Here is a 24,553-nt window from a genome sequence, read left to right as displayed (position 1 = left end):
ATGAAAACTAGGTATTCACTATACCAAAATGTAATGTGCCAAATGTGATGTGGTATGGGAGGGGGGAGGAGGGCATAAAGCGGAACTTCCTTTTGGATGAAGTTCCGCTTTAAGCTTTTTACTTACCCTAGTGCTTTCAGATGACAAAAATTCAAGAAAATAAAAAAGCTACCACAAGAGGATTTACACAGTAAGAAATGATTGCTCATAATAATATTATCAAACTGTCAAATGATTTTTAAAATGATGTTTGCATACACAACCTATGCACTGACACAGGTATAGTAGACGATAGACTAACAATTTACAATGGTAACAAGGGAACTTGCACTCTAATGCCCTGTACACATGTGCAAGATATCCGACGGGAAAAGTTCCCGACGGAAATCCCGAGGGGAAAGCCGAGAACCTGCTTTCCCCCTACACATGGCCGGTTTTCCCGACAGGAAAACTGCAATGGAGCTTTGGCTGGGAATCCCGGCCATGTGTATGCTCCATCGCAGTTTTTCCCATAGGAAAACTGCCAAAAACAGCCAGGGAAAAGTCTGCCGGTTTTCCCAGTGGGAAAAAAGAGAACCAGTGTTTTTTCAGCATTTTTACAGTCGGAAAAATTGCAAGGAGCATATACACAGCCGGGATTCCCGGCCAAAAGCTCTCCTCACAGTTTTCCCGTCGGGAAAACTGATTGTGTGTACGAGGCATTAAAGTTTAAAGGTAAACACCCCACCCAAGTGCATTTACCAGAGGATGCCTGCTATTTCCTTTATTTGCCAGAAAACAAACCTGGGTAGTATCCCATTTGCAAAGTGAAACTAAATTGGAACATAGAAGACATTTTTCTGAAGATAATGGTTGGCATCTTGTTGCATCTGCTGTTATACTGGACTTTAAAAGGAAGTCCAGGTTGTGCGGGGATCAGTAAATAGAGAGTTTTCCAGTGTGATAAAAATGGCAAGCCTATTAATATTTAAATCTATATTCTGCCACATTGTATTGCGTATGTTTGAGCCCTATGTTCCGATATCTTACCAGGAACAGAAGTAGCAACTAGATTAATTAATAATCTATTTTGCTTTAATCTGCTAAGCAGCTGTACTACTAGTGATTGCATACCATGTGCAATTCTTTGCAGCCATTATGTGTAGGTATAGGGAGAATAATAATAAGCCTTGCAATGTGTTCCGCTATCTCTCACTGGCTACCACTGATAAGCCCATTTGCCTGCTACTGCTTATGATGAGTTCACTGTTGGTTAATGCATTTATAATCCTTCTCTATTGTAGCTGTTGGAGGGTACTTTGAAGAAGGCACGTGGTTGAGATATAATTTCCATACAGCCTCAACGTCAGCAGTGGTCAGCCCAAAAGATGTGTCTAATGTCCTACAGACTACAGCTTCGGAGAGTTCTTTAACAAAAGAAGAGCTGCTTTTTAGCTTCAGCACCACCAAAGCACCATGTATCCTCGTGTATGTCAGTTCCTATTCCCAGGATTATATGGCTGTGCTCCTAAAACCACCAGGTAAAGTATTATATCTATATTGTCAACGTTGTATTGGCAGTTTAGTTTAGTAAAATGAATTTGACTTTAAATACACACATTCAAAGTGATGTACAATAATCTGTTGAGTATAATGCCGCGTACACACCATCACTTTATGTGATGAAAAAAAACGACACTTTCTGTGAAGTAAAAAATGACGTTTTTGAAACTTCAATTTTCAAAGACGAAGTTGCCTACACACCATCGTTTTCTCACAATGATCTTGCAAAGTGAGGTTACGTTCCACCACGTTTTACCATTGAAGCTTGCTTCATAAGTAGCTTCTGGGCATGCGTGGATGAAAAAACGTCTTAGAAAACGACGTTTTTTGCTACACACGGTCAATTTCTGTGAAGTAAAAAGTGCACTTTTGAAAAACGACACATAAAATTGAAGCATGCTTCAATTTTTTTGGATCGTTTTTTAGGAGATATAAAACGACGTTTTCCCCCACACACAGTCAATTAAAGTGACGTTTTTAAAAACGTCATTTTTTTTCATCACATAAAGTGATGGTGTGTACGCGGCATAAGAGTGAGAGATACTGAAAAGAATTTAATAGACTTTTCCGGTGGGAATTGACTGTATCTGAGCACCACAAATCTAAAACGCTATTTCATTTATTTTTAATATTTAAAGCAAACGCATCCATCCATGTTTCCATGCTTTATTTTGTTGAGAAATCACTTATATCAAAATCACTTATCAAAATATGCCCCCTAACATTTCAATTTGCGGCCATTTACTTCCTGGAATACATCTGCCCCTAGGTCAGGCATGCAGGCAGGGAGGTGCTCTTAGCTGAGAAGCCCCTCCTCCAGATAAAAGACTTGAATGTATGACATAATTTTGACCTAGGCCAGGAACCAGGAAGCAACTAAAGAAATATAAAAAAAAAAGTTTAAAACAAATAAATGTAACCATTTCATGCCTAGGCCTATTTCTGACATTTGTTGCTTACAAGTTAAAATCTGTGGGCCGGATTCAGATACATTGCAGTATCTGTCGGCGCGGCGTAACGTATCTCAGATACGGTACGCCGCCGTAACTTAGGGCGCAAGTTCCTCATGCAGAAAGAACTTGCGCCCGTAGTTACGGCGGCGTAACGTATGTGTGTCGGCGTAAGTCCGCCTAATTCAAATGGGGATGATGTGGGCGTGTTTTATGTAAATTCGCTGTGACCCCACGTATTTGACGTATTTTACGAAAGGGCGCATGCGCCGTTCGTGAAAAAATCCCAGTGCGCATGCTCGAAATTACGCCGCAAGTCGTCATTGCTTTAGACGTGAACGTAACTTACGTACAGCCCTATTCGCGAATGACTTACGCAAACGACGTACAATTTTCAAAACTCGTCACGGGAACGACGCCTCATATAGCAGGGGTAACTTTACGCCAAAAAAAGACTAACATAAACGACGAAAAAAAATGCGCCGGCCGGACGTACGTTTCTGAATCGGCGTATCTACCTAATTAGCATATTCATCGCATAACTATACGGAAGCGCCACCTAGCGGCCTGCGTAAATATGCAGCCTAAGATACGACGGTGTAAGACACTTACGACGGTCGGATCTTGTGGGATATCTATGCGTAACTGATTCTCTGAATCAGTCGCAAAGTTACGACCACGCACACTTAGAGATACGACGGCGTATCCGGAGATACGCCGTCGTATCTCCTTTCTGAATCTGGCCCTGTATCTTTTGCTAGAAAATTACCTTCTGCTAAAAAAATATATATTTTTAGCAGAGAATCCAGAGAATAAAATGGCGATCGGTGCAATATGTTATGTCACACTGTATTTGCGCAGTGGTCTTTCAAACGCAATTTTTTTGGGAACAAAAGACACTTTCATGGATTAAAAAAAAAACGAAACTGTAAAGTTAGCGCAATTTATTTATTTTTTATAAGAAAGATGATGTTACGCCAAGTAAATAGATACCTAACTTGTCATGCTTTGAAATTGCGCACACTAGTGGAATTGCAACAAACTACGATACCTAAAAATCTGCATAGGTGACACTTTAATTTTTTTACGGTTACCAGGTTAGAGTTACAGAGGAGGTCTAGTGCTAGAATTATTGCTCTCGCTCTGACAATCATGGCGATACTTCACATGTGTGATTTGAAAACCGTTTACATATGCAGGCGCGACCTACGTGTGCATTTTCTTTGCTGCGTGAGCTCCAAGGGACGGGGTGATTTAAAAAAATGTTTATCTTATTTATTTTGTTTTTATTTATTTTTTTACATTGTCACTTTTTTTTATACTTTTCTGCCTCATGATGTGCCTACAAAGTCCACACATTTTTAGAGACTTATTCTCAATCCTTATGCCGCCACACACACCTCTTTTTATGATGAGAAAAATGCAATTTTTAAAATTGGTCGTGAAAAACAGTCGTGTGTAGACTCCAGAGCATTTTTCTTGACGCGAAAAACGGGCATTAAAAAATTAGAACCTGCTCTATTTTTTCTCGTCATTTTTCACGTCGTCATTTTTCTCTTCGTGAAAAACGATCGTGTGTACGTTTTAACGACAGGGAAAAAAACGCACATGCTCAGAAGCTAGTTATCAGAAGGAAAATTTGCATAATCAGCCAAAAGGGTGGCGCCATTCGAATGGAACTTCCCCTTTATAGTGCCGTCGTACGTGTTGTATGTCACCACGCTTTGCTCGAGTATTTTTTAGCACGATCGTGTGTATGCAAGGCAGACTTGAGAGAGATCACGTCTAGAAAAACATTGTTTTTTTCCATGACATGAATAACGGTCGTGTGTACTTGGCATTATATGTAAAATATTATGTTTGAGGCAGCTGTATATGAAAAATAACGAAATTAATGTACATTAAAAGCACTCATGTATTCAGTTTTTTTCAAGATAGCAAAAATGTTATCAGCCAGTAAGCTTTAAAAAAAATCCTCTAGAACAAATTTGTACCAAACCATTTGTGTTTGAACTGCAATAGGCAAGCATTTCACCCTACCTTCATTTTTGCTCATTTGGAATCAGTGGTAAAGACATAGGGCCAGATTCACAGAAGAGATACGCCGGAGTATCTACTGATACTCTGGCATATTTTCAAATTTGCCGCGTCGTATCTTAATTTGTGATTCACAAACAAAGATACGACGGCTTTTGGCTAAGATCCGACAGGCTTACGGCTTCGTACGCCTTCGGATCTTAGGCTGCAATACTTCGGCCGCCGCTGGGTGGAGTTTGCGTCGTTTTCCAGCGTCGGGTATGCAAATGATCTTTTACGGCGATCCAAGAAGGTTTTCGCCTTCGTTACGTCGTCGCTAGTAATTTTTTCCCGTCGCAAAGTTAAGCATGCTTTTACATGGCTTAACTTTAGACGAGCCATGTTAAAGTATGGCCGTCGTTCCCGCGTCTAATTTAAATTTATTTATTTTTTGCGTAAGACGTCCGGGAATACGAAAGTACGTTACGCACGTCGCCGTTCAAAAAAATTATGTCACTTCGTGCAAAGCACGGCGGGAAATTTAAAACGGAGCATGCGCAGTACGTCCGGTGCGGGAGCGCGCCTAATTTAAATGGTACACGCCCCATTTGAATTAGGCGGGCTTGCGCTACACCGCCGTAAGTTTACAGGCAAGTATTTTGTGAATCAAGCACTTACACTAAAAACTTGCGGTGGTGTAACGTAAACGGCGCAGGTACCTGAATCTGGCCCAAAATTTTGAGCGTCAATGTTTAGAGCAAATTAAAATTACTCTGTCACTATAAAACAAAACACACAGTATGCCTAGAGATGCCTGCACATACCTGCAGCAGCTTTCCATTAAAGCCAAATCCAATGCAGCTCTGATTGGAAACATTTCCGGGTGCTGTCAGAGCTTGCTACCCCCACACATTCGGTTTGGCCTATTACTAAAATGAGCTACCTTGAAGATTATTACAAATGTTCAGGCGGGAAAGCTCCAAAATTACCTAGAGTGCCTGGTATCTTTATATCTCAAAATCAGCCTCCTGTAATTCCCTGTTGAGAAGTATTTAAACTGTAGAATTCAACCTTGGGGAGAAAAGAGCTAGTGCTTGGTGTTATTCAGACTCTGCTGCACTCACATGTACTGACAGGAGGAGAGAAGAGAGAGATGACCTCATGAGTGTCCAGCTTCCCCCTCATTGTCCAATCTCAAGCAGGGTCAGAAATGTGTCCAGGCTTTATTGCTTATCTTCAATAAAGAAACGTGAGGGCACTGACTATGCTGTGACATATGGCAAGGATGCAATGCTCTTAGGACAGGAGGGACAGATATGCAAATACTTTTGAAGATAAAACCACATGTATGAATTTAAACTGTATATTTATTAGTCTAGAATTCACTTTCAACTTCCCCCTAATTAATTCTAATAAACACTTCATTTGGTTTTGTAGTCCACAAATTGCTATTACATTGAGTCAAAAATGGTATCTGTTCTGATAGGTTACTTTGCCAACTTGTCATTATTTCAGTACATTTGAGTTCATATTAATTATTTGTTGAAAACACATTTGGTTGACAAATGTTGATCATTTGTTTTTGAATCTCGTGTAAAGATTTGACAGAGTGGATATTCCATGCGTGCAAAGATATGAAACATTTTGATCTTTCTTACAGGTGTCTTACAAATTCGGTATAATTTAGGTGGCACCAAAGAGCCATATTTAATAGATATCAGTGACCACAAGAATATGGCAAATGGACAACCACACAATGTTAATATAACCAGGCTTGGAAGGAACATCATCTTCCAGGTAAAATTTTATTTTAAAATTGTATTTTATCAAGAACAACTTGTTAATTAAAGAGCCCATGTACGGATAGAAATATAGGGACTATGAAATGTATTTAAAGGTGTGAGATCTTGATCCTGGTTTCACCACTTCATGAGTTGCTCACCTGAAAAAAGTAGGCAGGAGGGACTTCAGACTTTTCAGTTTTTGCTTTTACGTGCTTGTTCTAGATCAGTGACTCACTATGTAGTAAACCTAGAATCAGGATGGTCCTGAAAGCTGGTACTTTAAAAACAAATTATCAAAGGTTGCTCCCATGATTTGATGTTCAATTTAGGATCTTAGAAAATTAGGAGGTATACCCAGGACTAAATGTTTTAAAATATGATTTACTGGTATTTAATGATGAATTGTATATAAAAAAAAAATTGCCTAAATGAGCTTACAAATGAGGCTCTAGGTTTCTTTTCACATGTTAACTAGGCTAATCTTAAAGTGGTTCTGAAGGCTCTCTGGGCTTCAGTCACAAAAGCAGATCACATGCGGTATTTAGGTGTTTAACCAAATACCACATGCGATCCTGAAAATGCCAATTCACTATTGCTTTATGCAGTATTTACCACATAAAGCAAAAGCGGCTCTGTAATACCACATAAAATAGCGTTAAAGTCAATTTACAAAAGGAAATAGATAAATAAATGCATGTGGTAATTAAGTACTGATCCAAGCATACAGGGCCAGATTCACAAAAGAGATACGATGGCGTATCTCCTGATACGCCGTCGTATCTCTGAGATACGATTGTCGTATCTATGCGCCTGATTCATAGATCAGGTTACGCATAGATAGCCCTAAGATCCGACAGGTGTAAGTGACTTACACCGTCGGATCATAGGCTGCAATTCTAGGCCGGCCGCTAGGTGGCGATTCCATTGCGGTCGGCGTAGAATATGCAAATGACTAGTTACTAGTTTTGCCCGTCGCTCTAAATTTATGTCGTTTCCGTAGAGATACGTTGCGTAAAACTAAGCATGCCCTCTAGGTGGTCTAACCAATGTTAAGTATGGATCTTTTTAAATTTTTAAATTTTAAATTTAAAATTTTAAAATTTCATGTCGTTTGCGTAAGTCGTTCGTGAATGGCGCAGGACGCCATTTACGTTAACGGCGAAACCAATGACGTCCTTGCGACGTCATTTAGCGCAATGCACGTCGGGAAATTTTAGGGACGGAGCATGCGCAGTACGTTCGGCGCGGGAACGCGCCTAATTTAAATGGTCCCCGCCCCATTTGAATTAGGCGGGCTTGCGCCGGGCGGATTTATGCTACGCCACCGCAAGTTTACAAGTAAGTGCTTTGTGAATCAGGCACTTACGCTACAAACTTGCGGCGGTGTAACGTAAATGGGATATGTTACGCCGCCGCAGCATAGCCCATTTCTACGTGAATCTGGCCCAATATATTTAAGGATCATGTTTGATTTGAACTGGTTGTTAAGGAGGAGTGGGTGGCCGCGTCCTTAGCAACCATGACTCATGAATGGAAACAAAAGAATTGCTGGCATGTAAAAATTAAGAAAAAATAACAGCGTGGGTTTCCACCAAAATCCATACCAGATTGGTTTGATGTTTGATGTCTGACTGAGGTTTGAGGTATTCTGATAGTCAGTCAGAATCCAAAAGTCGGCAGGAGAAATTTGTCAATGTTTGCTGTTTAGTCTGGATTGGTGAATCATTCTGAAGGGCCGAACGAGACAAATCTTAAAGTGTATGACCAGCTTTGTTTGAGATCTACAGTACATCATTGTGGATAATAAAATAAAAGCAGTGCCTTTTACATGCTAAAATATAATATAGGTGAGTGTCCAGATGGAAAACATCAAACCACACACCTGGATAAAAAATATATGTATGGCATACATTTTCTATTGCCGCGTACACACAACCGTTTTTCGTGACGAGAAAAATGCAATTTTTTTAATTTGGTCATTAAAAACGACTGTGTGTAGTCTCCAGAGCATTTTTCTCGATGTGAAAAATGGGCATTAAAAATTTAGAACATGCTCTATTTTTTCTCGTTGGTTTTGCACATGCTCAGAAGCAGGTTATGAGAAGGGAAATTTGAATAATCATCCCAAAGGGTGTCGCCAATCGAATGGAACTTCCCCTTTATAGTGCCATTGTACGTGTTGTACGTCAACGCGCTTTGCTCAAGCATTTTTTTTTTCACAATCATGTGTATGCAAGGCAGGCTTGACAGGAATCACGTTGAGAAAAACTTTGTTTTTTCCATGACATTTAAAACGGTCGTGTGTACGCGGCATTAGATTTATCAACTTAGTATTTGTCGGTATGAATTGGTCATGAAACCTAAATGTATTCCCAATATAATATGATTATTATGTGTATACATATGCAAAAGCAAATGCATGTGAAGATGTGCTAATTTCCACATCTTTGTTTAATGTGCACATATAAAACCAAATTTAAATATCTAGGCTTAATTCAAAAAGGAAGGATTAGACAAAGGATTCAATAAGACATATGTCAGGTTCATTATTTGTACTAAAAGCTACATCACCCCTCTGTTAGGAGAAAACTGATTCAAATCAACATTTTCTCTCTCCTTAGAGAGAGTAAAGAGTCCTTTTAAGTTGCCAGCTGTTACTTATCCCAAATTTCGCTTTGAAAAATGAAAGTATCTAAAAAATAATTGGAGCCCTTTTGCTTTATGGAGTATTCTCATTTCAAGGTTTTCATTACTCAGTGCAAAAACATACTACTTATTGTGATAAATAGTAGACGTACACGCAGTGATAAGCAGTCTAGACATTCCTAATATACCTTAGATTTCCCATGATGCTCAGTCAGTAGTTAGCATTAACCACTTCATAACTCCGGAAGATTTACCCCCTCCATAACCAGACCATGCAGATGCAGATCGTGAGTTCCTACTAGCTAGGAACAGCAACCTGTCATCTCCTCTAGTCAGTCCTATCCACCTACAGTTAGAACACACACTAGGGAACACAATTAACCCCTTGGTCTCCCCCTAGTGTTAACCCCTTCCCTGCCAGTGTCAATTACACAGTTAGCAGTGCATTTTTATAGCACTGATCGCTGTATAATTGTCAGTGGTCCCAAAAATGTGTCCGATGTGTCCGCCATAATGTCACAGTCCCCAAAAAAATCACTGCCATTTATAGTAAAAAAAAAAGAATAATAAAAATGCTATAAATCTATCCCCTATTTTGTAGACGCTATAACTTTTGCACAAAACAATCAATATACGCTTATTGTGATTTTTATTAACAAAAATATCTAGAATACATACAGGCCTAAACGAATGAAAAAAAAACACTTTTTTTTTTTTAAATGGGGATATTTATTATAGTAAAAAGTAAAAAATATTGTGTTTTTTTCAAAATTTTCGCTCTTTTTTTGTTTATAGTGAAAAAAATAAAAACCTGCAGAGATGATCAAATACCACTAAAAGAAAGCTCTATTTGTGGGGAAAAAAAGGATGTCAATTTTGTTTGGGTACAGCGTAATTATCAATTATAGCGATGCAGTGCTGTATTGCAAAAAATGGCCTGGTCATTGACCAGCCAAATCTTCCAGGGCTGAAGTGGTTAACTGACAGTTGTGCGACACTGTATCCAAATAAAAATATTTTTTTTTCTCAAAAATTGAGCTTTCTCTTGGTGGTATTTGATCACCTATGTTTTAAAAATTTTTGCGCTATACACAAAAAAGACCAACAATTTTGAAAAAAAATATGTTTTTACTTTTTGCTATAAAACATATCCAATAAAAAAAAATGTATTTCTTCATCAAATTAGGCTAATATGTATTGTGGTAACATATTTCTGGTAAATAAAATCTCAATCAGCGTATATTGATTGGTTTGCGCAAAAGTTATTGCGTTTACAACCTATGGTATATATTTACGGCATTTTAATTTTTTTTTGCTAGTATGGTGGCGATCAGCAACTTATAGCAGGACTGCAATATTGCCACAGACAAATCGGACACTAACACTTTTTTTACTTTTTTTTACACAACAGTGCTAAAAATATGCATTGTCACTGTACTAATGACAATGGCTGGGAAGGGGTTAACATCAGGGGTGATCAAAGGATTAACTGTGTGCCTAGCCTGTGTTTTTGTACAGTGTGGGAGGTGCTTTTACTAAGGGAAGACATGGATCCTTGTCCCTGCTTTGCAGAAACTCATAATCCATGTCTTCCCTACTTACAGAATGGCAATCTGCCTTTCTGCCTCTGTACCGAGTGATCAGCAGGTGCGGAAATCAAGTCCTTGGTACGCACTGATCAGTTCCTGTTGTGTATATGAGTCGCTACCGGTGTGCATTCGCACCCGCTACCTGGGCATCATGTACTTGATCCAGCGCACAGTAAAACTGCTATAGCGCGGTCAGCAAGTGGTGATCTGCAGGAATGGATCGCTATGTTTTTCTCTTGGAACTGTTTTTACCTTTAACCACTTGAGACCTGCGCTATTGACAAAAGACGTCAACAGCGTGGCTCTCAGGTGCCAAGTGGACGTCTTTGGACGTCTTTTAAAGTGCATTACCCGCGCGCGCCTCTGGGGGGCGCGCAGCGGGTAAACACTGTCCCGGCGCATCGCTGGGAAGCCGATGCGTGTACCTGGCGGCCGCGATGTCCGCCGGGTACACGCGATCGTCGGTAACACAGCAGGGACGTGGAGCTCTGTGTGTAAACACAGAGCTCCACGTGCTGTCAGAGGAGAGGAGACCGATCTGTGTCCCTTGTACATAGGGACATAGCATCGTCACCTCCCCCAGTCACCCCCCTCCCCCCACACAGTTAGAACATACCCAGGATACACATTTAACCCCTTCCTCACCCCCTAGGGTTAACCCCTTCTCTGCCAGTCACATTTATACAGTAATTAGTGCATTTTTATAGCACTGATCGCTGTATAAATGTGAATGGTCCCAAATTTGTGTCAAATGTGTCCGATACGTCCGCCGCAATATCGCAGTCCCAATAAAAAGATCGCCGCCATTGCTAGTAAAAAAAAAATATGTGCGGCAGTGAAAGGGTGACAAGTGAATGTAGGTGAAAAGAGTGTGTGGTAGCAGCAAGATAGCTGAGATATGTGATAGTGTAGCTATGTTGAAAGCAACTAGGTGCTCCAACGTTAAGAACGCTATCAATGAAAATTGGAATTAGAAAGAGTGAAAAGGGTGAATATGTGATGGTGATATTGTTAGGAAGCAATAGAAATGCTCCGACATATGAACACCGTCATAAGGGAACCAGAAGGTGAAAGGGGTGGGACAGGGAATACTATGTGATGGTGAAGTTGTAAGGGAGCAATGGAAATGCTCCAAGATATAGGCACCGTCATCAGGAGACTAAAAGGTGAGGAAGGTGGGGGGTGGGGAAAAAAGTGACTATGTGATAGTGAAGCTGTGTTGAAGATGCCTGGGAGATGACGCCTCCTCCTCCCTCCTGCTCACCAGCGTGACGTTGGCGGCTACAGGCGTTCACAGCGAGGCAATTATATCCTTTTTGGTACAGGCATTTACACATATAGTTAGAAGGCATCTACAACACAGCTTCACTATCACTTAGGTTTCTGGAGTTCTCCTGTAACTTGGTATGAACCTTTTGTAATCGTAATCCCCTGTCCAGCAACATTCAGACTGGGATACAGAGGGGCAGCACTATGGGCCATTGGGGTGGGCTACAATGTTCTTGTGATGACAACATGTGGTAAAGATATAAGAGAGATAGAGAGCAGAGGGATCAGCACGTCATTCTGCTGCTTCTCCTGCATTGGCCAGTTAGCTGGCAGGGGGCAGGCATGGGATTTGGCTGCAATGCCAAAACTTAAAGTGGATGTAAACCCAAAAAAAACATTTTTTTTATGTCACAATGTAGAGTATAAGATTTCCTATCATCTGTGTCCAGTCTTGCCACACAGAGTTAATCCAGCGCTGAGCAATCCTCTTTTAATGTTCAGTGAAAATTAACAGAATTCCAGATAAAAACTTGCCAAATTATAAAGTCCGTTTCTCTGTTCTTGCTTTGTGTCACAGGTTATTTACATATCTAGAGCTTGGACATGTTTATCATATGTTATGTTATGTTTATCATAATATGAGGTGATCCAAAGTTCGTTGTATATTACCAGAATATGTAAATAACCTGTAACACAAAGCAAGAACAGAGAAACGGACTTTATAATTTGGCAAGTTTTTATCTGGAATTCTGTTAATTTTCACTGAACATTAAAAGAGGATTGCTCAGCGCTGGATTAACTCTGTGTGGCAAGACTGGGCACAGATGATAGGAAATCTTATACTGTACATTGTGACATCAAAAAGAAAAAACATTTTTTTGGGGTTTACATCCACTTTAAACTAGTTTAAAACTACTGCTAGTGTCCCTTGTAAATAAAGGTCTGGTGGCAGAATATTTTATGGGTGCAGGATTGTTTTACTGAATGGCAAACATAACAAAACAGTTCACGTCTGCAGCCTGACTAGTATCTTGATATCTTTTGTTGAAAAATGGTGTATATTAGAACAGTAACCCAAGTTTCACATTATCTTTTTAAATTAACATAATGATATACCTCAGAGAAACTGGTAGGAGACCAGAAACACTCCTGAATATTTAAAAAAAATCACTTTTAATAAGCAGGAGCCATCTGGTTGCCTAATTATATCACATTAGTGTGTATTAAACCCATGTAGAGATGCTTTATCAGCAGTCGTTAGCTATTTTCAAGCACAGGTCTGTAATTTGTCGCATAGAAGGGAAGATTAAACTCTGTGTGTCAGGAATATTTAGACATCTGCAGCCTAGCAGAAAATCATTCATTCATGATGGTGCAGTCGTATTGTGTGAAACCCTCTGTGACTAGTATAGCATGGGGCAAATGCACACATTACTTCTTGCAGCCTGAAACCTGCCATCACTATACATTAGTATGATGTGTGAAATAAATAATTTAGCACAGGAATGTTTAACCTTTTTACATATCTCCAACAATTTGTCCAATATGTCCCCATACCCACTTCTCCAGGCTTTCAAAATCATCATCATCATCACCAGTCCTATTTTTTCTGATATAGGATTCTATCTACTCAACAGTCCTGGGTCTTTTTTATCGTATTTTTCACTTCAAAATGTGCCAAATGTGTTCAACTGGTGAAAGGTCTGGACTGCAGGCAGGCCAGTTAAGCACGCAGACTCTTCTACTACAAAGCCATACCGTTGTCATTGATGCAGAATACAGTTTAGTATTGTCCTGTTGAAATAAGCAAGGCCTTCCCTGAAAAAATATGTTGGGCCAAATTCAGGTAGATCGGCGCATTTTTAGGCGGGCGTAGCGCATCTCATATGCGCTATGCCGACGTAAAGCAGAGAGGCAAGCACCCAATTCACAATGCAAATGCTCCCAACGTTGCACCGGCGTAGCATAAAATCGTCGGTGTAAGCCTGCCTAATTCAAAATAGGTAGAAGGTGGGCGTGATCCATTTAAATGAACCGTGACCTATTCACGTAGTACTACGTAAACAACGTAAAATACGACGGCTGTTCCGTCGTCCATACCTTTGCATGGGATGCGCCTCCAATATGTGGAATAACTTTACGCCGGAAGTACGCCTTACGTAAACGGCATAGATTACTGCGACCGGCACAAGTGCGTTCGTGAATCGGCGTATCTCAGTCATTTGCATATTCGACGCGTAAATCAATGGGAACGCCCCTTGCGGCCAGCGTAAATATGCGCCCAAGATACGCCGGCGTAGGAAAGTTACGTCGGTCGGAGGAAGCCTATTTTCAGCCGTATCTAGTTCTATGGGCACGGCGCATAGATACGACGGCGCACATTTACACTTACACGGCGTATCTGTAGATACGTCGGCGTAAGTGTTACTTGAATCTGGCCCGTTGTCTGGATGGGAGCATATGCTACTAAAACCTAGCTATATCTTTCAGCATTGGTGATTTCCAGATATAGAAGCTGCCCTTTTCATTACGCACTAATGCTCAACTATACCATGAGAGATGCAGGCTTTTGAAGCGTTGATATCAAGGTTCCTCTTCTCTTTAGTCAGGAGGACAGTTGCCAATGGCCACGGAACGGTTTTCCACTTTGCAACAGACCATTTTAGATAAGCTTTGGCGCAGAGAAGACAGTGGCATTTCTAGATCATGTTCAGATATGGCTTCTTCTTTGCATGATAAAGATTTACCTTGCATTTTTCAATGAAATGGCGAACTGCTTACACAGACAGTGATTTTTGGAAGTATCCCTAAGCCCATGCAGTAATGTCCATCACAGAATCATGACTGTTTTTAATGCAGTGCCGTCAGAGGGCAAGAAGATCATAGACATCCAATATTGCGTTTTGGCCTTGTCCTTTGCGCACAGAGATTTAACCAGATTCCAGGAATCTTTTGATGTTATTATGTACTGTACGATGATGATTTTTTTTTTTAAAGTCTTTGCAACTTTACATTAAGAAACAATATTTATGAAATTGTTCGACAATTTTTAGACACATATTTTTACAGATTGGTGAACCTCTGCCTATCTTTACTTCTGAGATGCTCTGACTCTCTAAGATGCTCTTTTTATACCCATTCATGTTACTGAACTGTTGCCAATTAACCTAATTAGTTGCAAAATGTTCTTCCAATTCTTCCTTCTTGGTACTACTACTTTGCCAGATTTTTATTCCCTGGTCGCAATTTTTTGAGACATGTTGCTGCCATTAATTTTGAAATTACCTTTATTTTTTTTCTTAAAATGGTACATTTTCTCAGTTTAAACATTCGGTGTGTGTTCTGTTTTATATTTATGAGTGAGATTTGCAAATCATTGTATTCTGTTTTTTTATGTCCCAACTTTTTTGGAACTGGGGTTGTATATTTCAAGTGAATTTGTTCTTTGCTCATGCAGGGCAGAGCAACTGCTTCATTTAACGGTTTCCTTCCCTAGCTGGGTCTCAAGGCATATATCTTTTGCATAAAGCAAGATTTGAAACAGAACAAATAAGGACATTTTCCCCACCTCCATATAAAGCGCTGGGTGCCGGAAATAACAAACTCCAAGTACCAGTGCTGTTATATAAGGAGGAAGAAGGGTAGTCATAGCTCTTTATACCCGGAAGTGATGGGTATTTCTCTTCCCTCCCAACAGCAAAACAGAGCAGCAGGTAAATGGAGAGATTGTAAGTATGTGCAGTTAGAGGAAGGCAATTAAGTGAACCTAGGCCCAGATTCACGTAGAATCGCGGTGGCGTAACATATCGTAGATACGTTACACCGCCGCAAGTTTTCATCGCAAGTGCCTGATTCTCAAAGCACTTGCATGAAAACTTACGCTGGCGGCCTCCGGCGTAAGCCCGCGTAATTCAAAGGGGCGAGTGCCATTTAAATTAGGCGCGCTCCCGCGCCGGACCTACTGCGCATGCTCTGTTTTGAAATTCCCGCCGTGCTTTGCACGAAGTGACGTAATTTTTTCGAACGGCGACGTGCGTAGCGTACTTTCGTATTCGCGGACGTCTTACGCAAGAACAAAAAATTTTCAAATTTCGACGCGGGAACGACGGCCATACTCTATACAGCACATACGTGTGCTGTGTAAAGTTAGGGCAGCAAAAATGACGACTAACTTTGCGACGGGAAACTAGACTAGCAGCGACGTAGCGAACGCGAAAAACCGTCGTGGATCACCGTAACTACTAATTTGCATACCCGACGCTGGTTTACGACGCGAACTCCCCCCAGCTCTTTTGTGAATCTGGGCCTTTTCTCTGGATGGCCAAAGCACAGACCAAGCCGAGTCATTGGTTCCTAAAACTCCTAGATAATTAAAAAGCTCTTCCTGCCATATTTTCCAGTTATGTTTCTGCCCGCCAAGAAGTTCTAGGTGTTCCTGCCCATCTTTCCATGTACAAGTTTCTTGTATTATAATAACAATAAAATAATCCAATAGGGGGAGTGGAAATCACTCATAATGGCTATAGTAGGTGTGAAGGTTCAGGGATTCAACTGCAATGATCTCACCTAAATAGTCGTGCAAATATAAAAAAAAAAAATCGGTCAAAACCGAAATATCTGGACTTTCAGGCTCTAGAAATTCTGATAACATGCTAATTATTTCTACTTATGACCCTTTGAAAGATTTAATATTTCTGCTCCCCCCGTCCATGTGTCTGGAAACTGACAGCAGCCAAGCAATGCATAACTGAGAAAAGAGAAGTCTGAATATTATGAAAGGTGGCATCATCCGTGCCTCTGTAACACATAACACGCCTGCTCGTATCTTTGGACTGTCAAATAACCGTAAAAATAGAACTCAGACAGCACAGTGGATAAAAATGGATTCACTTTAGAGAAAACCAAGAGAAATATGTAGGTTGTTGGCCTTTCCTTGAGGTAACGTTAGCTGCTGTTATGTTATGCTGATCAAGGGCTTCAGTACTTTTTAAGTCACTGACCTAAAACCAGTATGGAGATCAAATGTTCTGACTTCACTTTGACTTCATTTACTTCATGTTTTTTTTCCAAGTCTGGAAATCCTTAGGTGTTTTCAGAAAATGGTGAGCAATGGCAACCAATATACACCATATTGTCAAAAGTATTGGGACATCTGCCTTTACACGCACATGAACTTTAATGGCATCCCAGTCTTATAGGTAGATTCAAGTAGCTGTGCCTAAACTTGCGGCGGCGTAGCTTAGTGTATTTAGACTACGCCACCGTAAGTTAGCTAGGCAAGTACATGATTCTCAATGTACTTGCCTGCTAATATACGGCGGCGTAGCCTAAAGCGAGCAGGCGTAAGGGCGCCGAATTCAAATGTCTTGGAGGGGGGCGTGTTTGATGGTAATGAGGCTTGACCTCACGTTTTTTACGTTTTTTTTTAAACTGCGCATGCGCCGGGCGCCTACATTTCCCAGTGTGCATTGCGGCTACGTACGCCGCACGGGCCTATTAATTTTGACGTGGACGTAAACGACGTAAATCCCGATTCGCGGACGACTTACGCAAACAACGTAAAAAATGTGAATCTCGCGGCGGGAACGGCGGCCATACTTTAACATTGTTATTCCACCTTTAGGCCTGCTAATGCCTTACGGAAACAGCGTAAATCGACTGCGGCGGCCGGGCGTACGTTCGTGAATCAGCGTATCAACTGATTTACATATTCTACGCCGCAATGGAAGCGCCACCTAGCGGCCATCCGTAAAATTGCAATCTAAGATAGGACGGCGCAAGCCGTCCTATCTTAGATATGTTTAAGCGTATCTCTGTTTGAGCCTGCGCTTAAACATAAGTCGGCGTAGATTCTTATCTACTGATAAGTCGGCCTAACTCTACCTGAATCTACCTATTAGTCTGTAGGGTTCAATATTGAGTTGGCCCACCCTTTGCAGCAATAACAGCTTCAACTCTTCTGGGAAGGCTGTCCACAAGGTTTAGGAATGTTTGACCATTCTTCCAGAAGCGCATTTTTGAGGTCAGGCACTGTTGTTGGACAAGAAGGCTCGCAGTCTCTGCTCTGATTCATCCCAAAGGGTTCTATCGGGTTGAGATCAGGGCAGTCAAGTTCCTCCACTCCAAACTCGCTCATCCATTTATGGACCTTGCTTTGTGCACTAGTCCAAATCATTTGATGGAGGGGGAATTATGGTGTAGGGCTGTTTTTCATGGGTTGGACATGGCTGAGCGAGTTTGGGGTGGAGGAACTTGACTGGCCTGCACAAAGTCCTGACCTCAACCCGATAGAGCGGAGACTGTGAGCCAGGCCTACTCGTCCAACATCAGTGCCTGATCTCACAATTGTGCTTCTGGAAGAATGGTGAAACATTCCCATAGACACACTCCAAAACCTTGTAGACAGCCTTTCCAGAAGGTTTGAAGCTGTTATAGCTGCAAAGGGTGGACCAACTCAATACTGAACCCTACAGACTAAGACTGGAATGCCATTAATTCGCTGCCAGAGCCGTTTTTGTACTTTTTTCACACAAGCAATTTTTCAGCCTGAAGATTACACAAAACCCCAAAACATTATATATTTTCTGAAAGCAGATACCTTAGAGAATAAAATATTGGTAGTTCCAATGTTGTATGTCACATGTTATTACTGCAAAATCTCAGTAAAAAAAACACACTAAAGTGAATTTCAGAGCAAAGAACGGCAATACAATACCCACATTGTTGCTAAAATATAAAAGTTGGGGTTGCCCCGAGTAAATAGATACCCAACATGTCCAAGCTTAAATTTGTGTGCGGCCGTGAAATGGGGACAAACTTCAGTACCCTATATTTTCTGTAGGCGATGCTTCAAAAGCCCCCTGTAGGTATAAGTTTAGTGTTACAGGGTAGGTCTTGTGTTAGAATTGTTACTCTCCCTCTGGCGTGCACGATGATATGTAATACGTATATCACAATCTACGTTTTTACACTTAGGCGTCCCAGATGCATGCGTGTACATTCGTATGTGCGTATATGTGGGGATGGGGGCCTCAAAAAAAATTGGGAGAAATTTTTGTGCTTGGGTGTAACTTAATTTTTTTGCGTGAGGAGGCATCGGTACTGGGGAAGTGTGTGAGCAATTGGGCAGCACCGCTGCTGCCCGAATGCTTTCACCTGGCAGGCAGGAGTCTGCCTGTCAGTTTCACACACAATCCCGGTGGCTGCAGCCATCGAATTGTGTGTAATACCGTTGCTGTCAGGTCCGTACGGCGTACGGACCTGGCAGCGAAAGTGTTTTAAAGTTCATGTATATGTAAAGGCAGGTGTCACAATACTTTTGACAATATAGTGTATCTTTCACTGAACATGCTTCTTTTCCGCAATGCTTAGTATGGTCACTTTCTGGAGGTGAGAGTCTTAGGCCACCAAAACCACTAAACCCATATCATAAAAATCTATAAAATCAATAAATGGTGCATTACGTGCTGTTCATACTCATTCAGTCACTATGAGACTTATTTTCTTTGTTCTACAAAAAGCCTGGTTGATCCTGCTGTTCTATTTCTCCCCCTTCTGTCCAAGTCCTCAATGCAGCTAGGGATTTTGCAGAGCAGTGTTGGCAGTTCTGCACATGCTCAGTTTTCAGTGAGTTTCTATGCTGAGCATTTCCTGACTATCACATCTGAGCATCCCATGTGACTATAGAGTCACACATGTGGACGTAGACACAGTGGTAGATTACAGCCCACTTCCTCCCTCCTCCTCCATGCCCACTAACGAGCTGAACACAATAGGGGCAGGATATTACATATTGATTGATGGAGGCTTCACCTCCCTATTACTCCCTATAATTCTAATACTTCACCTCTTTATTATTTTATTCTATATAGAAAAAAACCCAGTGATGATAAAATGCCATGAAAAGAGAGCTATATTTGTGTTAAAAAAATTATATAAATTTTATTTGTGTACAGTGTTGCATGACTGAGCAATTGCCAGTTAAAGTAGCATCGTGCTGAATAGTAAAAAATGCCCTGCTCATGAATGGGGTAAAAACTTTACTAAGTGGTTAACATCGTTGTTAATATTAGGACCCCAGCTACCTCTCAAGTCCTCAACCAACCATGTCTTTTGGCCTAACACAATGGACACACACTTCAACTCACTTGGCAACAACATCTTAAACCGCCGTTCTTTTGAATGGCACGAACGCGGTGACGTCATTGACTACGACGAGCATGCGCTCGTCACATTTAATGCCGTTGCCGCCATTTTGCTTCACCCTACATATGCCTTGGAAGCTACCGCGCATGCGTCAAAGTCATTTCGAGCTCGCATGGTGGAAAGCTTTTGCGGGCACGCTCCCGTGATACAGCGGCGCGCCTCGTCATCGGATGTGATTGACAGCAGCGCCAGCCAATGGCTGTGCTGCTATCAATCCGTCCAGCCTAGCCAATCAACCGCCAGGCTGAGAACCGAAGAGGATGACGAGGACGCGCGCGGGACTTTTGAGGGGTGAGGTAAGTAAAACGGGGGTTCGGGGGGGCAGAACCTTCGGATGTTTTTTCACCTTAATGCATAGGATACATTAAGGTGAAAAAATATTTACCTTTACAACCCCTTTAACAACTAAAACCACTAAGCTTCTAATTCACTCCCTTGCTATCTTTTGCTTTGACTATAGTAACGTCTTGTTGGCTTACCTCTACAAAGTCTATCTAAGTGCTGCTACCGGACTTATCCACCTATCCAGCCACTCAGTGTCCACCAACCCATTCTGCTAGGCCCTCCACTGGCTTCTGCTCAACCAATGCATAAAATTCAAAATACCAGCCTCGTCTCTAAATTTCATCAAAACTACCCTCTTCACCTCTCCCAAGATTTCCTGCTACAGCTCTCTAGCCCCCTCATCACCTCCACCAATGCTCATCTCCAGGACTTTTTCAAAGCCTCTCCCTTTTTATGGAAATACCTACCCTAATAGAACCAGCTATCTCCTACTTTTTCTACCTTCAGACAATCCTTTAAAATTCATATAGGAAAGCATATCTCATCTCTTCCTAACAACTGCAATTTTACTTTCTTCCACACCTCAACCCCACAGTTATTACCTTTTGTATCAATGTCCTCGCCATTTAGATTGACCCTTCTAATCCTCTTCTATTGAATTGTATAACAACTCTAATGTTTTCTTTATTTTATAAAGCGAGACACAGAAAGTTGGTGTTACATAAATCCTGTATAATAATCAACAGCAAGAGAATCTTTGTAATAATGGCTACCAGGCAGTAGTTTAACCACTTCAGCCCCGGAAGATTTGGCTGCTCAATGGTCAGGCCATATTTTGCGAAATGGCACTGCATCGCTTTAACTGACATTTGTGCGGCTGTGCAACATTGTACCCAAACAAAATTGGCGTCCTTTTTTTTGAAAAAATAGAGTTTTCTTTTGGTAATATTTGATCACCTCTGCAGTTTTAATTTTTTTGCGCTATAAACAAAAACAGAACGACAATTTTGAAAAAAACAAAATATTTTGTAGTTGCTTTAATAAATATCCCCAATGTTTTTTTTTTTTTAAGTAAATTTTTTCCTCAGTTTAGGCCAATATGTATTCTTCTACATATTTTTGGTAATAAAAATCGAAATAAGCGTATATTGATTGGTTTGTGCAAAAGTTATAGCGTCTACAAAATAGGGGATAGTTTTATGGCATTTTTATTATTATAATATTTTTTACAAGTAATAGCGACGATCTGCTATTTATATTGGAACTGCAGCATTATGGCGGACATATCGGACACTTTTGACACATTTCTGGGACCAACGACAGTTATACAGCAATCAGTGCTATAAAAATGCACCGATTACTGTGTAAATGTCACTTGTAGGAAGGGGTTAACACTAGGGGCGATCAAGGGGTTAAGAGTGTTCCCTAGTGTGCGTTCTAACTGTTGGGGGAGGGGACTGACTAGAGGAGATGACAGATCGTGGTTCCCAACTAGTAGGAACTCATGATATCTCTCTTGTCTCCTCACAGAACTGGCATGTGTGTGTGTTTACACACACGTCCCTGTTCTACCTCTCGTGCCCATGATCGCGCGTGGCCGGCTGTCACCGCGACCGCTGGCCACGAGCATCGGAACCTCCGTTGTGCAGGGGGTGCATTCGCCTGCTATGCCGCTAAGGCCCCGTACACACGGTCGGTTTGGTCCGATGAGAATGAACTGAAGTTCATTTTCATCGGACTAAACCGACCGTGTGTATAGGCTATCGGTCTGGTCCAAAATTTCTAAACATGCTTCAAAACCGAACGGATGGACCGCTGCCCCATCGGACCAAACCGATGGTTAGTACAGAAAAGCATCGGTTCAAAACCCACGCATGCTCAGAATCAAGTCGACGCATGCTTGGAAACATTGAACTTCGTTTTATTCAGCACGTCGTGTGTTTGACGTCACCGCGTTCTGATCCGATCGGATTTTGGACTGATGGTGTGTACACATATCAGGCCGTACGGCCACTTCAGAGGTGAACCGATGAAAACGGTCCGACGGGCCAGTCTCATCGGTTTGGTCCGACCATGTGTACGGGGCCTTAAAGGAGCCGGCGTACAGTTACGACAGCTTGCGGGATCGTGCCGACCTGCCGCAATATAATGACGGCGGCTAGCAGTTAAGTATGACACTGCAAAGCCAAACAGTATTTGTATTGTCCTTTAAGATTATTGGGCTGCAACAGGCATCAACATGCTGCCAACTCATGACAGTGAATGGAGCAGCAAGAAACAGTCTTTTCACAGCCTGGCCTGTATGTGGAAGGAGCAGTATTATATCTTCCAGGCATCTGATGTTGACAAGAGGGGTGGGGATGCTTCCTATCTATTGCAATACAGGGCTTGCAACAGAATGAAATAGCTAGACCTATACATAGTCCACATCAGATGCCAAATAACATATCTTTTGATGCACAAAAAATGTGTTTCTTTTTTACCACTAGATGGTAGTAATGTCACAAAAACTAGTTATAAGATGTCCTTTTAATTGCAAACAAGAACAAAAGTACTTTTAATATAAAAAGAAAACAATTTATATGTGTAGGAACGATAGGCAACTCTATACGGGCAATATACAAATGAAAGGATACTGACATGTATGTAATAAAACATTGGACCTTTTAAAATTATAACATCATTAAGAATGTAAAAAAAAGTGATTTTCTCTCCTCTAATCTATTTACCTGTATGAATTTAAAGCCCTATTAAAATATAAGTTTAATGTAACTAAATACAGCCTGAGTGGAAAAGCAAGTCTCCCACTAACAACTGAAGAATGTAACCCTTGCTGTGAGAAAATAATGATCTCTTTGCAATGGTTCAACGTGCCCTCTGACTCAGAACCGGAGATCACCAATCAGCAGAGGGGAGGAGGGGGGGGGGGGTCAGACCTCTGCACAGGGACCACTGCTTACTTGCAGAGGGCAAGAGTTCCACTCTGAAGTCTCCAGCAGGGGTACAGACTTTTCTATACAGACTGCAGATGTATTTTTTTTGCCCCTAACCATAAAAAAAGAAAAAAGAAATTCCCATATACTTCATTCTACCTGTGGTGTGGTGTGAGGTTTATGCAAACCCAAGAAACATGATTTAGCAAGATTCCCACATCTGCAAGACTACAAATTCACGTCACATGATTTTTTGCTGCACAACTTCCCTCTTTGGTGTAAATCTGCATCTTTGCAGTTATTCCTGTGTTCAAACCAAGAGTCAGTCTGCTACAAAATGGTGTATTACTTGTATTGTTTCCTCGAAAATAAGCCCGGGTTTTATATTAATTTTGGCAACAAAAGACACTGTAGGGCTTATTTTTGGGGTAGGTCTTACCATGTAATGTGCTGTCTTCTCTTCCCCTCTCTCGACTTGCCTGTTAGGAATCCCCAATGTGAACTTAGTTAAAATGCTTGTAAAATCTTGTAATCCACTCTATTACTGTAGTATATAATGTACAATGTGTGTATTTCTGTAATATAATTGTGCCAAATACCTTCATTATAGCACCGCTCTGCGCTTTTGTGACCTGTCGGAGCTCTCTTCCCTGCATTTATGTTACAGAAACACACACATTGTACATTGTGTACTACTGTAATAGAGTGGATTATAGGATTTTAAACTAGGCCTTCTTTTCGGGGTAGGGCTTATATTGCAGTCCTCCTGGAAAATTACGCTAGGTCTTATTTTAGGGGTAGGTTTTATTTTCAGGGAAACAGGGTATATAACAAAATAAAAAAAAATCATTCTGCGTGGATAAGGACAAAACCAAATGTTATTAGGCTAGATGGAGCAGATGATCTAAGAAAAAACAATCCTTATTTGCTATGATCAAAAACATCTAGTGTCCATAATACTTTATTTTCCTGATTTACTATGAGGAACATTCAACCTGATAAGAAAATATAATTGAATTTTTCCCCAATTTTCACAGAACGATTGTACATGCAGTTACACCGGATAAATAACTATGCAACTGTCCCCTAGTCACTTTCGTAGCAAAAGTACAAAGGAAAAAAGCCTTCTGAATGTACTGTCCTTGGCTTAAAAGACCACTGGATAGTTGACCAGTAGATTATCATTTTATGTTTTTTTTTTTTTTTTTGTATGTTTATATTGTATATACATCTAATGCATGCACATACCAGTCTTGTTTTGTATAGGAAATGAACATAATAGCTAATCATAATTTTCAAGGACACCGAAGGTGCATTTGTGGTCAGGGACTTGA

At 40.9% G+C, this 24,553-nt stretch overlaps 1 protein-coding gene across 1 annotated transcript in view; it reads left to right on the top strand.

Moving 5' to 3' along the window:
• CNTNAP2 (contactin associated protein 2) overlaps positions 1-24,553 on the top strand; it is a 2,128,298-nt gene that overhangs the window by 1,981,102 nt on the left and 122,643 nt on the right. The window contains exons 19-20 of the mRNA XM_040353157.1: positions 1,284-1,520; positions 6,169-6,305. Coding sequence (XP_040209091.1) covers positions 1,284-1,520; positions 6,169-6,305 — 374 coding nt within the window. The remainder of the gene's footprint in view (positions 1-1,283; positions 1,521-6,168; positions 6,306-24,553) is intronic.

This window comes from Rana temporaria, chromosome 5 (genome assembly GCF_905171775.1).
Source record: "Rana temporaria chromosome 5, aRanTem1.1, whole genome shotgun sequence".
NCBI lineage: Eukaryota > Metazoa > Chordata > Amphibia > Anura > Ranidae > Rana > Rana temporaria.
Note: the sequence above shows the minus strand (reverse complement) of the source record. Positions and strands in the feature narration are given on the sequence as shown.